Here is a 15065-nt window from a genome sequence, read left to right as displayed (position 1 = left end):
AAGTCGATTCCGACTCATAGCAACCGTATAGGACAGAGTAGAACTGCCCCACAGAGTTTCCAAGGAGCTCCTGGCGGATTCGAACTGCTGACCCTTTGGTTAGCAGACGTAGCACTTAACCACTACGCCACCAGGGTTTCCGTGTCATCATTAAGTACCTGATTATAACCAATTCTCAATCACGATAATAGGGGAAATTTTAGGCACAAATTATTCTAAATCTCAAATCTTACAATGAAAATACACATTAGGTGCCAATTACCCCTTAACAATAAAGCAATATAAACGATTTAAAAAACAAACAAAAAAATCATTTATTGGTGAGTCGATTCTGACTCATGGCGACCCCATGAGTTACAGTGTACAACTGTTCCATAGGATTTTCTTGGCTGTAAATTTTATGGAAGCAGATTGCCAGGCCTTTCTTCAGCAACACTGCAGGTGGGTTCAAACCACTAATCTTTCTGTTAGTAGCCAAGGGCAAATTGTTTGTGCCTCCCAGGGACCTCTAGAAATGATTACTCTTCAATAATATTAATTATGTAAATCTTAAGTTTTCTCCTTTTTATCCTTAAAAACAATTTCAGACTATAAGTACTACAGTTTTTGTATAAACATACTGACAGAGGTGTTCAAATAAATAAGAAAACATGCCCACATTTCCTTTTTATAAAAATCATACTGTCTTCAGCTTGCCTTCAGTGGGGGTAGTAATGAGTAACGGGGAAACAACTGAAAAAAAGAATGAAAGATAAGATCCTAACTATAGTGACCCCATAGGGTTTCCAAGGCTGTAAATCTCTATGGAAGCAGGCTACGTCTTTCTCCCGTGTAGCTGCTAGTAGCTTCAAACTGCTGACCTTTCAGTTGGCAGTTGATCGCTTTAACCACGGCACTACCAGGGCTCCTTAACTATATCAAAACCAAACCAAACTGCTGCCTTCCAGGTGATTCCAATTCATAGTGACTGTATAGGATACAGTACATCAAGAGTAATCAGATTTTAGGAAGTGGGATGCAAGAGCCTGGCTTCTCTTCTTCCTATTTGTTTCCACAGAGGAAAAGATAAGAAAAGCCTGATGAAAGCAAGCGATAGTAAAGCCCATTCACCTACTGCCATCCAGTCGATTCCGGCTCACAGGGACCCTACTAGACAGAGTAGAAATGCCCCATAGGGTTTCCAAAGCTGTGAATCTTTACAGAAGCAGACTGCCACGCTTTTATCCCATGGAGCAGCTGGAAGCTTTGAACCACTAACTGTTTTGTCAGCAGCTGAGAGCTTTAACCACTGTGCCACCAGGGCTCCTTAGTAAAGCCCCCTCCCCAAAAATATCACCGTTACATATGCTACTAATTGCCAGAAATATTAGTGGTTTAATGACCCTGGAGCCCTGATGAGGCAGTGGTTAAGAGCTCAGCTGCTAACCAAAAGGTTGGCAGTTCAAATTCACCAGCTGCTCCTTGGAAACCCTATAGGGCAGTTCTAATCTGTCCTATAGGGTCACTATGAGTTGGAATCAACTTGAGGGCAACAGATTTGGTTTGTAACGACTGTCATGGATTGAATTGTGTCCCCCCAAAAATATATGTCGACTTGGTTAGGCCATGTGTGATTGTCCTCCATTTTGTGATTTTCCTATGTATTATAAATCATAATCTCTGTCTGTGGTTAAAGAGAATTAGGGTGGGATGTAACACCCTCGTTCAGGCTGCATTCCTGATCCAATGTAAAAGATATTCCCTGGGGTGTGGCCTGCACCACCTTTTATCTCTCAAGAGATAAAAGGAAAGAGAAGCAAGCAGAGTGTTGGGGACCTCAAACCACCAAGATAGCAGCACCAGGAGCAGACCACATCCTTTGGACACAGGGTCTGAGAAGCTCCTCAACCAGGGGAAGATTGAGGACAATGAACTTCCTCCTGCTCTGACAGTGAGAGAAAGCCTCCCCCTGGAGCCGACGCCCTGAATTTGTACTTGTAGCCTACTAGACTGTGAGAGAATAAATTTCTCTTTGTTAAAGCCATCCACTTGTGGTATTTCTGTTATGGCAGTGCTGGATGATTAAGACAATGACCTTAAAAAGAAAAAATTCTTAGGAAAACTTAACTTACAGCACTTTATATTACTAGATACACAAATAAAAAGACAAAATCTCTGTGTATAAAAAAAGTTATGATCTACTAGGTAACAGAACATATACAAACAAATAACTATAGCATAAAGCAAAAATGTTAAGAGAAATTGTAATAACTTGCTTCATGGGAGTATAGGGGCCAGAGAAATTTCTACCAGGCTTGGGGGAAACTAGTCTATACTTCAAGGGGTGAGTCTTAAAGTATGACTGCAAATCGCAAAGGAAGTGATAGAAAACATATATGAAGAACACATTTGGGGAACATGTCCAGTTTGGATATAACACAAAGTATATTAAGGAAACAGCTGGAGATACAACTGAAAAGACAGAATGGATTCAGATCATGAAAAGTTGTAAATGTCAGGATAATGAGTACAGATATTATTCAGTAGGCAAAGGGGAATACCATGATCACAGTGGTACTTTCGTAAGTATTTACTAAATATCTAAAAATGTCTTAGCGATAGGTAAATAAGACCAGCGGTTGCTGACCTTTTGGGGGTGTGCCTGTCTTGTATCTCTTTGCCCTCAAATCCATTCTCAATTCTTCCCTTGCTCTTCACCTGCTCTGACAGGAGGGCTGATCTCATGCAGGCAGTATTTCCCATGGTCCCATGGCAGCTGACTCTGGCTGGGTTTGACCAACAGGATGTACTGGTGGGAGACTGGAGGGTAGAAGATTTTTTCTCCTATTCCCTCTCTGCCTGGAGCAGTATCTCTTATATGGCTATAAGACAGGTCCACCTTCTATCTTCCAGTAAACCCAGCCTTATCTCTCTTCTTCCTCCTGCTTAGGGTAGTGGCTTCCTGCTGCTGTTAACCTAAGTTGTTCTTTGGAGGTGCAGCTATTCTATCACAATTGTAATCAATTCCCTCATTAAATTCCCCCTGTATTAAATACTTGGATTGTCTTCTGTGTTACAGGAGGGAAGGTGGCTCCTACAGAAAGTAACAAACCTATTTAGGAATTTGAAGAAAGCTCTGGACCCTTCACCCATAAAAATACCTCCACCTGCACATAAATTTTTAATTTTGGATTTAAGTTGCAGATTAAGTTCTTGAACAAAACAAATAGGTAGGTAAACACATAGCTGCAATAAAACATGATAAACGTACGAAAGAAGTAACGGATGATGCTATGGGAGTATTTAAAGATAAAGTACTACCTGTACCTATTGGAAAAGGGTTCAGAGATCATGCTTGGCCTCAACATTGAGTACAAGCGTATCAGAAAGACAAGTAGAAAAGTACTGCGGGCAGAGGAACAGAATAAAAATATTTGGAGAAATGATAAGTAGTTTGGAGCATGTGGTAGATGTTGAGAAGCTGTGATCAAACAGAAGAGATAGATTATGATCAGTTCCACAGCCCACCTTGTATGATATACCAACAAAAACCAAACTGGTGGCCCAAAGGCAATAAACAACGATTTGATGTACTCTGGCCTGTACAATATTTAAAGAAATTCCAGAAGGCAACAGCTGGAATGTGGTTGTGGTTGACCAACGGACTGTTTAGGTGGAGCAGTGACATCACAGTCAGAGCAGTATGCTGAAGAATGAAAGATAAAGTAGAGCAAGCAAGTAAAGCTCAACGTTCTCTGAATAAGTTTGACCTATGAAAAGGTGACATACAGAGTTAGATTAAAAAAAAAAAGTGAGGCAGGGGCCAGGAAAGGGTTTTGCTGCGTGTGTGTGCTTTTAAGGGTGGAAAATTATGTAAACTCTAAGAGTAAAGATCTCTCTTTATTCTTAGAACTGGCACAGCATTTGGAATGTGCTAGGCACTGAAAGATTTGCAAAAAAAAATAATGAAGAAAAAGGGCCAATAATGAGAGGGAGAAAGGGTACTGATGGGAGCAAGAATTCTGAGCAAATACTGAAACTGTTAATATTTTAAGCCACAAAATTTTGGGATGATAGACTTGTATGTGTTGATATGGGAAGGGCTCCAAAATACAACGTTAAGGGAAAAAAAGCAAGAGCAGTAAGTGTGGGAAGACTTGCTGTTTTGGTATGTATTATACTATGGAACACTTGGAAGTTTTTTAATAACTGCATAATAGTTTTAACTTTTAAAACAGGAGGCACAGCATGAATGTGTTAGGAAAATTGTAATAACAGTAAATAAAATGGAATGCAAGAAGGAAGACTACATGGGAAGCTAAGAAAAAAATACAAGTGAGAAGTAATGGGAGGCATATTGCTAGGAGTGATTGACAGTAAAAATAGAATGCAGATGACGAAAAAGATTTTTAGGATAAGACAAGAATGCACCTGGAGTTTTCATCCATTAAAAAAAAGGAAGAAATCAAGTAGAGCAGCTGGTTTGTGGAGAATGAATACTCACAAGCTGGTGAGAATTATTCTAACTGGATAATTAGATTGCTTTCTTAAGACCACTACAGTACTCACTGGGGGGGTGATTCTGCCCATCACTCTGGACGTATTGGCAAATGTCTGGAAATATTTTTTCAATGTCAGAACTGTGGGGGGCTACCGGCATCCAGTGGATAGAGGCCAGGGATACTGCTAAACATCCCATAAAACATGGAACAGCTCCCCATAACAAAGAATTTTCTGACCCAAAATGTCAATAGTACCAAGGTTGAGAAACTGTTTCATTATTAAGACTACGGTCACTGAAAATGCAAAGGCATTACCAAACTCAAAATTTTTAAGCAAACAACATGCATGGAGGAAAAAGAAAGAATGTCAATGTATATCATGAAAGGACTTTTTGTTGGCATACATGTAGCCTAATAAATATAACCAGCTTTTTACCACAGATAAAGATGTAGGTTAACTATGTTGATAATTCAATTCTGATAAAGTCAGCAAAAGATTAACCAAACAGTAATAAAATATTAATTTAAACTTAAATCATTAAATGAGTTTCTCCAAACTTGGATGGTGGAATCCATTTCCCCCAGTGTTTCCTACAAAATGTGCTTATCAAGAACCCTGAAACGGAACAACCAGAATGGAAATAATGAGAATGTCCACACACTGTGAAGAACATAACCAATGTCACTGAACAACTTGTGTAAAAATTGTTGAATGGGAACCGAAACTGCTGTGTAAACCTTCAACAAAAATACAACAAAATATTATTTAAAAAAAAAACCTGCATAAACACCTTTTTTGGGGCAGAGCTTAGTATAGAACAAGACAAATGGGTTTTCCTAACAATAAAATTATGGCTGTGGATACTATGGAAAGTTTCAGCACAAATGTTTAGTGTTTACATTTAGGGATATCACATATTCTGTCTGTAAATCACTGGCCCAGGTTTTGAGCTTTACGTGGCGCACGTTCCCAGCAGTAGAATCTTCTTCATTCTTTCAAAGCCAAACAACAAAATCCGTTTGCCCACAGAGACAGTACACCCTGACAGACAAATGACCTAGAGAACTAATCTCTCCTCAAATGCAGAAAAAACTAACTAGAAAATGTTCAACTGGAAGGCATTTCCTCTCTAAATTTTTTGGCTAATCGAAGGAGTAAGAATCGCTGCTGTTGTAAAATATGCAACTGGCATTTCAAACCTCTACACTGGACGACTTACTCCGGGCGGGGGGAGGAAGGGAGGATCACCCCCACTGGTCCCAAATTCGTAGCTCTAAAGGCGAGTTATGCGAAGGGCGTCAGGAAGATCGTTCTACAAAGCTAGGTGCAAGGGGAAGTCCTATTTTTCCCGGTTTGGCCTCAGCTTATGATAAGGGAAAGTGCGATCAAGGTTGAAGACGCACCGTCAGTCGCCCGTCACGTAGGCAACTGTCTTTCAGGGGCTCCCACTAAGTGTCCAGGCCTGACTTTCCCTCCGAACCCGGGCCCCACGTATTCCGCTCCGTGCTTCTCTTTGGCTCTCCTCTCGCACGCAGCCTCTGAGGAGAGGAGCATCCACACAAACAAGCTTAAACTACCAAAGCCTTCGGCTGAAGGAGAATCACCGCGTACGAACTTGTGGGCGGAGAGGCAAAACCCCAAAGCTTCCCCGCCCAAGGAAAACCTTTTGCCCCAAACGTCCTTCCGTCCTACTTAGGCTGGTCCAATACCCTCCCTCCTGCGTCCGCGCTTACCCAAAACCAGCCGGGCTACGTCCGAAGGTAACAACATGATAGAAGCCGCAGAAAAAAATCACAATAAGAGACTAAACTAAGATAAGGGCAAACACAGCAACTGCTCCTGCGCCGCATCTCCCGGTTCCACTGGCGGTACTGAACCCGCGGCAATTTGTCCCGCCTCTTTTGCTCCACGCCAGCCAATCGCTTCCGCGGGAGAAAGAAAGGCGCCGAAATGAAACCCGCCCCCGTTCTCCTTGACCGGACGTCATTTCCGTCCTCATATTTTGAGGGGTGGGGCAGATGAGAGCGAGGAGGTGGAGTGCAAGCGCAAGAGCCGGAGCTAGAGGCCGGGCGTCAATTGAAAGGTCTCTCCCCATTGGTGGGAAGGAAAGCGCAGGCGCGTGTCCTCAGTGGAGCCGAATGTTTTGGGAGTGCGAGTGTTTTGAGCGAAGGAAAGCGTGTGATGTGCGGCGCGCATGGGCAGAATGTGCGCAGGCGCCGGCTCGGCGTGGCTTCTTCCTTGCCAGACGGACGCTGCGCAGTCACGCCAGGTTTGAACCGGAAGCGGGAATAGGTGCGTGGATAACGGGTTCGAGAAGCTGCAGCCGCAGGAGGAGGCGAGAGGATCGCGGATTTGAGCAGTAGCCACTGCCGACTCAGGCGATACGACTCTGGCCACCAGTGCCGTTACCGTCAGAGCCCAGCGGTAGGAGCACGGAAGCAGGTTTTGGGGTTGTGCGATGGGGAGTTCAGCCTTACCGAATCCACCTGTCCTCGCCCCCAGATGCCGAGCCTCACGCACTCTGCCAGTAAAAACCCTTTAATCCCTCTGCTTCAGCACATTCTCTGCACTCCTTTCCCGCCCCCCACCGGGTTTAGCCGTCACCCTCTTGCGCGCCTCTTTTATTTTTACTGCCCAGATTTGCCTAGTTGACTTTTTTTCTTTCATACTTTTTTTCTTTCATAATTATTGCTTCCAATCGGCAGCCATTTATTGATGCCTAAATTACAGCCTCGTGGTTAAAGAACATAGGCTCGGTGCCAGTGCACATTCTTGCGTGAGTTGGAATCTGTCAGCTGTGTGACCTCGCTGTGCTGTCTTCCATCTGAGAATAAATGAGATAATCCTTTCCTGTGGTGAGCACCCATGGGTATCCTGATTTTACCAGGTGCAGTTAAGTGAAAAGACAATTACAATTCAAGGTGATAATGTGATAGAAGACTATTGTGATGGTGGAGAAGTTGAGTCAGGTTTGTGTGGGAACTCAGCCTAGGAAGATTAGTTTGTGGTGAGACCTTGCAGTGTCAGAATTGCCCCTGGAGAATAGTAGGAGCCTTCCAGACAGGAAAAGTGCATGCGAAGGCACAAAAGTGTTGAAGGTTCCTGAAGCACAAGAGAGGGAGGTCTGGCGTTGAATGAAATAGATTTCAGAGTCTTCAACATGTTGAAGTGATGGGAACGGATGACATCACACCAAGAGAACATGGTGTGAGAAGTATGGAGACTAGGATTTTCTTTCATGTGTAGGTGGAAGAAGAACCACTCTTCAAAAGGAACTAACGATGAAGCAGTCAGAAAGGAAAGGAATAATGATGATTGCTAGCATTTATCGAGCATTTGCTTTTTTTCCAGGCACTGTGTTAAACACAGGGCTTTGAACTGGTTCTTCCTGGTTCAGTCATGGCCCAGGAAGTGAATTTTCAAAATTTGTTTGAACTAGAATGATAACCTGAGTGGAAAAATTACAGGCAGAAACCTTGTTGGAAACTTAATCTCCCTTTTAGAAAACAAGGGCAGTGTATGCATTACATAGCAACCAGTTGTCTTGCCTGTCAGATTTTCAGCGGAGTGGGAAACAGCATGCATAGCTTAAAGATTTCTGCTGACTGGACTGCTTTGAATGTGTGTTGCTCTCCTCAGTCCTGCCAATAATCCAGTCTCACACATTAGGCCCCTGAAAGGGCTCACTGCCCTTTTCCCAGTCTTCCATTCCAGGGCTTTGAATGTAATTTTTCCAGGATTCCAACAAATACAGTCTGACTGCAGGACCCACACTTCTAACCACAGGAAAAGGATGGCATGCCAAGGGCAGAGTTATTTTCAGGAAGGTAGAGGGTAGACATCATCATTCTGCAAAGGGATCAGGTTGAGATCTAAAATGGAATGTTGGATTTGCTCATTCACAGGCTGTTGTATATATATGTGTGTTTGTATATATATGTGCGTATGTATAGTGTCAGTTGAATGTTGGGAACCTAGATAGCTCTGGATTAATGTATGAATGGAGTTCAACTTCATCTGGTGATACTCTTTTATAACTCACTAATCCCTCTGTCCTTTCATTTCTTCCAGCATACAAACTCTTTTCCATCTTAGGACCCTTTGGTTATGGTAGCCTTCCTCCCTGAAACTTTGGTCTTCTAGCTTTTCCTATAATTGACATCATTTCGTTTTGATTTAGAGTTTATTATAGCCACAGCTGAGAGATGTCCCCTGACAGTTTATCCGAAATCATCCTCTTTCCATTTTCCATCAAAGTACTTTTGTTTCCTTTGAGGCATATATCATAATTTGTAATTATGCATTGATTTATCAGTTTGTTTATTGGCATTCTCTCTTACTAGATGATGAACTCTATGAAGGTAAGATTTTTGTCTCTTTAGTCCATTATACATCTAAAAACCAAAACCAGACTCACTGCCACTGAGTCAATTCTGTCTCAGTCGTCCAGTGCTGCTATAACAAAAATACCACAAGTGGATGGTTTTAACAAAGAGAAATTTATTCTCTCACAGTCTACTAGGCCAGAAGTCCGAATTCAGGGTGGCAGCTCCAGGGGAAGGCTTTCTCTCTCTGTCGGCTCTGGGGCAAGGTCCTTGTCATCAATCTCCATCCGTTGAGAAACTTCTCAGCACAAGGACCCTGGGTCTCATTTCTTTGTGGTATGAGATCCCAGTCTCTCTACTTGATTCTCTCTTTTATATCTCAAGAGATGGATTTAAGATACAACCTAATCTATAGACTGGGTCCTGCCTCATTAACATAACTGCCTCTAACCCTTCCTCATTAACATCATAGAGGTAGAATTTACAACACATAGGAAAATCACATCAGATGACAAAATGGTAGACAATCACACAATACTGGGAATTATGGCCTAGCCAAATTGACACACATAATTTTGGGGAGGACACAGTTCAGTCCGTAACACTGACTCGTAGTGACTATATAGAACAGTAGAACCTCCTCATAGGGTTTCCAAGGGCTCCCTGGTGGATTTGAATTGCCAACCTTTTGAATAGCAGCCGAGCTGTTAACCACTGTGCCACCAGTGCTCCATTATATGTCTAGCTATCCCTAAATTGTACCTGGAAGCAGCAGGTGCCCAGCAGTAGTGTTTGCATATTATCAGTGAATGAACATCTCCTGTTTGTGTAAATGCTGATATTAAACTGTCTTGTTTTCTTCCAAGTAATTAATCTTTGAGAAACTGAGGAGAGAAAAAACAAATTTAGAAAAGCCACAGCTTGAAAAAAAAAGTCAAGTTTAAGGCTACTTCTTCTTGGAAGTATCACAGGTTCAGTAAACATGCGTCTTTTCATATCAGAAAGAACATCTTTAGTGTGTTTAGGAATAAAAGTGTATTACTAATGTGTTTTCATATTGCTAATGTGTCCCAATTTCATTTTCCTTATTGATTGAGTTAGGAAGTCTTTAAGATGGAAGGGGAAGGATTTCCAGATAAGTCGTAAAAAATGGAAAAATGAAAATGACAGTCTGTGTCCTTATGAAGTTACAATCAAATGAAAATGAAAATCTTGTAAATAATCTGTAAACTACAACAGTCAACTGGATGTTTTAATAGAGATAAGGGTCAGAAGAAATATCAATTAATGCAAATGGAGAAAAGAATTAGAGCTACCTGCCACTGAAATGGGTGGTCTTGTTAGGTAGTTTGCACTTATTAGAATGCTCAAAGAGAAGATAGTAATTTTGTCTCCCAGTTACTCCCAGTTTTAAGATTCTGTGAGATTAGTCAGGGCTAGAGAAACATACCTGATCTTGAAAGAATGAACAGAATTTGGAAGAATGGATAGAAGGACGTTTTCCTGCCTGTTTTCCTTTTGAGATAAGTGTACATTTAGATGTAACGTACATACAGATGTACATATTTTTATGATTATAATGAACGTTTGTAGGCTGACAGAAATGATATATATCAGAAACAATTGAATGCTGTTTTTTACAATAATTTTTTATTAAAATTTATCCAGAGAGGGTTTGATTATATTAAAACCAAAACCCACTGCTGTCGAGTCTATTCCGACTCATAGCGACCCTATAGGACAGAGTAGAGCTGCTCCATAGAGTTTCCAAGGAGCACCTGGTGGATTTGAACTGCCAACCTTTGGGTTAGCAACCATAGCACTTAACCACTGCACCACCAGGGTTTCCCGTTTTGATTATATTAGAGAACTCAAAATGAGAGAAGCTACTACAATGGAATCGAGGCAGAGTGAAATATAGTTGACCTTTGATATTTACAAGGAATACCACTATAACATGATTTCCTTCATTTCATTTCAAAACAGGAATATCATTTCCTCCTTCTTTTATTTATTAAATGAGAACCATGAAGCCAGTTGAGATGTTGAGTGCCAGGCAAGACTTACTAGCTCTGGTAGCTTCCTACGTATCAGTTCCAAAGCATGAGCAACTTAAGCTTTTGCGTCAGCAAAATGACAAGTTACTACATATGAGGGTACTTTTAAGATGGTTCAGACTGTTACTGTTAAATGCTTACGTGCTGTTTTCCTTATTCTTTGCTGGGCTGTCTTCTAATCATCTTTTGTGTCTCAAGTTAATTATGATGTATCTTGGAAGAGATCTCAGAGCATTATAATAAATATCGTTATCCTGCTGGTGGAAACAGAGCACACATTTATGTTGAAGCATTGTTTTGATCTATTCTAAGAATCACTTTAAATATGGAATTGTTAAGAAAAATCATTTGATCACATCGTACCTCAGGTTTTATAGGTAAACATAACCACGTATTGATACCACTGTTGAAATTAATTTTATTTACTTATTTTGCAGACAGTGATGTATGGCCTGAGATTCTGAACCATGAGTCTAGCACTTAATGATCTGCTTATTTGCTGCCGTCATCTGGAACATGACAGGGCCACAGAACGAAGGGTAGTGAATTACTTAAATCTTAATCTTTTCTTGAAACAGGTGTGTGATTGGTAACCTATCATCATGTTCACTTTCCATTTTCAGAAAGAAGTTGAGAAATTTAAGCACCTTATTCGGGATCCTGAAACAGTTCAGCATTTAGATAGGCATTCAGATTCCAAACAAGGAAAATTTTTGAACTGGGATGCTGTTTTTAGGTATTCTACTCTAATTTTTTTTTTTTGCTTCGTTTATTTGTAGTTCATTTTTATTTCTGTTCTGATATTTATTTGTGTGTATAGGTCTTACTCATCTTTTTCCTCATACATCATTATACCTTGCATATGAAATTGGTGCTTCATAATTTAATATAATTTTTAAAGGAGATTCAGTTAGAAAAAGTTAAAGTATTTAAGTCATTTGCAATTAAAATGTCTTAGTCATATCTAACTCAAGATTGAGAGAAAATTCTTTCCATATTGGTTAGTTCATCAAAACTAGGAAATGAAATTAAACTATAATAATAAAAAACAAACCGACTGCCATCAAGTCAATTTCAACTCACAGTGATTCTATAGGACAGATTAGAACTGCCCCGTTGGGTTTCTAAGGAGCAGCTGGTGGATTCAAACTGCCGAGCTTTTTGGTTAACAGCCAAGCTCTTAACCACTGTGCTACCAAGGCTCCTCTTGCACTAAAGTAAGGTTAGATAAGAACTATATGCACCTGTTCTGACTTACCTCCAGATTCAACTTAAATTTATTATTAATAATAAATGCTTAATTATCATTTTAACATCTTTAAATGTTGCTTCTGTTTATAAGTAATTGCCATGTGTTTAATAATAATAAAATGAGTCAGATGAAGACTAGAATAGAATGCTTCTATATGGATGCAGTTAAAAAAAACAAAACTCAGGCAATGGGAAGACAGTTGATTCCTGTACAGGAGTGGCAAATACGCTAGTACGTTTTTACATAGAGATTTGATTTCCAGCCATGAAGACCACTTATAACTTAGAAACAGGTTATAAGGCTTGTGAAAGATGAATCAACTACTTCAATGTAGACTGTTGAGAATATTATATAAACTTGAAACGTTTGCACTTGAGAGGAAATACGAGTATTTACCTGTCCTGGAGTGTTTAGAATAATCTGTTTTATTTTTTAGCCCATTTGGTACTGGATTGACAGTTAATTGATTTGAATACATGTCACATGGGACATGCATGCTCCTTTTCTCCTTACTTAGTTTATTTCAGGTACTGCAAATAGAATTGTTACCTAAAGATGAATACTATTCTGCATAAACTGATTGGGTAAGCCAAATGTGGACCTGGCACTTCCTGATTAGTCCTGAATATTTTCTAATCAGGCTTTATTTAAAGGCTAGCAACATTATCAACTACCTAGGAAAAGAGTTAAGTCATGTACAGAATTATAGGAAAGAGGTGAAAGAGGACTGAACACTCTTTAATAGCATTGCAAGCTTTTAATGATAAAACGAGAGCACAGGCAATGAAGCAATAGAAAATCATAGAGGTTGTAGATTGAGAGTTTTGCAGATCAGACTTTAAATTGGTGTTGTGGGAGTGAGGTCCTGAAAGAAAGATTTGATTATTTCATTTAGCTGGTACAGGGCTTGAAAGGATGATCTTTGTGATGGCATTTAGACTTTTCGAAATTATTATAATAATTAAAGCATTTAAATTTAAGCACTTAATTAGTTTCTGAAATTCCATTTTGTTTTTTCTTAAAGATTTCTACAGAAATATATTCAGAAAGAAACAGAATGCCTGAGAACAGCAAAACCAAATGTATCGGCTTCAACACAATCCTCCAGGCAGAAAAAGATGCAAGAAATCAGTAGCTTGGTCAAATACTTCATTAAATGTGCAAATAAAAGTAAGTGGTATTGTGTATTATAGATAAATGGCTTCTTGGGTTATTGTTGCTTGAGTTTGATCTGAATATGGTGAGACAAAATTTGAGTGCTAATTCTAATTTTTAGTAAATATAATAATTTCTGACACTGTAGGTTCAGATATTTGGGGGAATTTATGTAAGCAAGGAATGATAGAATCTCAGGTTTGAAAAAATTAAAAATTACTGTTTCAGCTGCTCATGCGTGGATCCCTTCTATATGTCCCTGCCACATACATAAAGGTATAGCCTCAATGATCGAACATACCTTTTGAGACATTCTTTGGTCTTTTTGAACAGCTTTAAGTGTAGTTAAAACCTTTTTCCATTTGCTACTGTTTCTCCCTTGTGAGATATTACAGAAAAATGCTAATCATTTTTCATGGCATTCTTTGAAATATGTGAAGATAGCCGTGATATTTTCCCTGAGTCCTCTAAGCTAAACAGACCTTCTTCCTTCAACTCATATATCCTAATTTTGGGGTCACTCTTTACTGAATGCATATTCTTCAGTTTAATTATACCTGTTAAAATGTGAGGCTTAATTTTATAGCTATATTGTGATTGATATAGAGTGGAACAGGACACACGTATCTTTTATTCTGATGCATTCAAAGATCACATTAGTTTTCTTGGCAGTCAAAACCCACACTTTTAACTAACTGTGTGCTTACTATTTATGAATAAATATATACTAGGCCCATTTTTGCTCTTTATGAGCCAAATATCTCCCATCTTGAACTTGTACACTTGATAATTTGAGGAGTTGATTTTTTTTTTTAACCAAAACAGAAGATCCCTTTAGACTTATTTAGAGAAATGGGCTTTACACAGTGCTGAAAAGCTAGACTCAAAAATACTTATTTAGGGTCTCCTGGGCACAGACTGTTTACTCTTCACAAATAAAAATGTGGCTTTGTGATACCAAGTTTAGTTTAAGAATCAGGAATGCCTCGTGTTATTAAACATTATCAAGTAGAAGCATATAGATTGTTATTATTATTAAGTAGAAACATATAGATTGTTAGCAAATGATATTTCAGAATGGTGATATGAGACTTGAGTATAAGGAACAGTAGTTTACCAAAATTTAGCTTTCCAGCTCATCCGAGATGCCAGTTTTTGTGGGTAGCTATAAACCCTTGTCAGGAGCACCAGCAGAGACAAAGAAAAACTGCATGAAAGTATTCTGTACCTATTTTTTTTTTTTTTTTTCCCTGCGTGGTAGCCTTGCATCCAGTAAAATTTCGTATTTTTTGCTAGTGACGTTGGGAACTTAGTATGTACTTATTGAGTGAGAGAACGAGATCAAACATGCCAGTTTATAGCATATCAGAAGTTTGCAGCGTATAATTTTAACTTACAGTGAAAAAACCTTCAATTGTAAAAGTAACGGTTGGGGTCACATAGGAAAGTGTATTAATATATCAGTTTATAAGAAAGAGTGCACGAAATTATCAATGCAAGATAATTTAAATGTTTGAAAAGTGGTATTCTTATTTAAGGCTTCCTTTTCAAGTTTGGTTTTGATTCAAACATCTATGATTCAGACATCCCTGCCGAGGCCAGGGAGCTGCCGTGACCTCCACTCACATCTTCAGTTGCTTTTTCCAAAGGGTTGGGGAGTTGATGGGAATCTAGACACATGTCTAAACCTTGCCAGACTTGCTTAACACTGGTATCCAAGGTATGATGAAAGAAACAGATTAGAAAAAAGAGATAAAACACACCTGGGAAGGCACGAGTAAGCAAGTGTTATGC

At 39.6% G+C, this 15065-nt stretch overlaps 2 protein-coding genes across 3 annotated transcripts in view; one reads left to right on the top strand and one right to left on the bottom strand.

Annotated features, from left to right (window-relative positions):
- Positions 1 to 6378, bottom strand: part of LOC126078693 (protein NPAT) — a 63429-nt gene extending 57051 nt beyond the window's left edge. For both annotated transcript variants that reach the window (XM_049889357.1, XM_049889358.1), the window contains exon 1: positions 6216 to 6378. In XM_049889357.1, the coding sequence (XP_049745314.1) occupies positions 6216 to 6252 (37 nt within the window). In that variant the 5' untranslated portion in view covers positions 6253 to 6378. The remainder of the gene's footprint in view (positions 1 to 6215) is intronic.
- A 168-nt stretch (positions 6379 to 6546) lies between these two features.
- ATM (ATM serine/threonine kinase) overlaps positions 6547 to 15065 on the top strand; it is a 150374-nt gene continuing 141855 nt past the window's right edge. Inside the window, exons 1-4 of the mRNA XM_049889351.1 lie at positions 6547 to 6906; positions 11302 to 11403; positions 11488 to 11600; positions 13141 to 13286. Of these exons, the coding sequence (XP_049745308.1) occupies positions 11332 to 11403; positions 11488 to 11600; positions 13141 to 13286 (331 nt within the window). The 5' untranslated portion in view covers positions 6547 to 6906; positions 11302 to 11331. The remainder of the gene's footprint in view (positions 6907 to 11301; positions 11404 to 11487; positions 11601 to 13140; positions 13287 to 15065) is intronic.

The sequence above is a fragment of the Elephas maximus genome, chromosome 7 (assembly GCF_024166365.1).
Source record: "Elephas maximus indicus isolate mEleMax1 chromosome 7, mEleMax1 primary haplotype, whole genome shotgun sequence".
Taxonomy (NCBI): Eukaryota; Metazoa; Chordata; class Mammalia; order Proboscidea; family Elephantidae; genus Elephas; species Elephas maximus.
The sequence above is the reverse complement of the archived record's forward strand: the minus strand, read 5'-3'. Positions and strand labels throughout refer to the sequence as shown.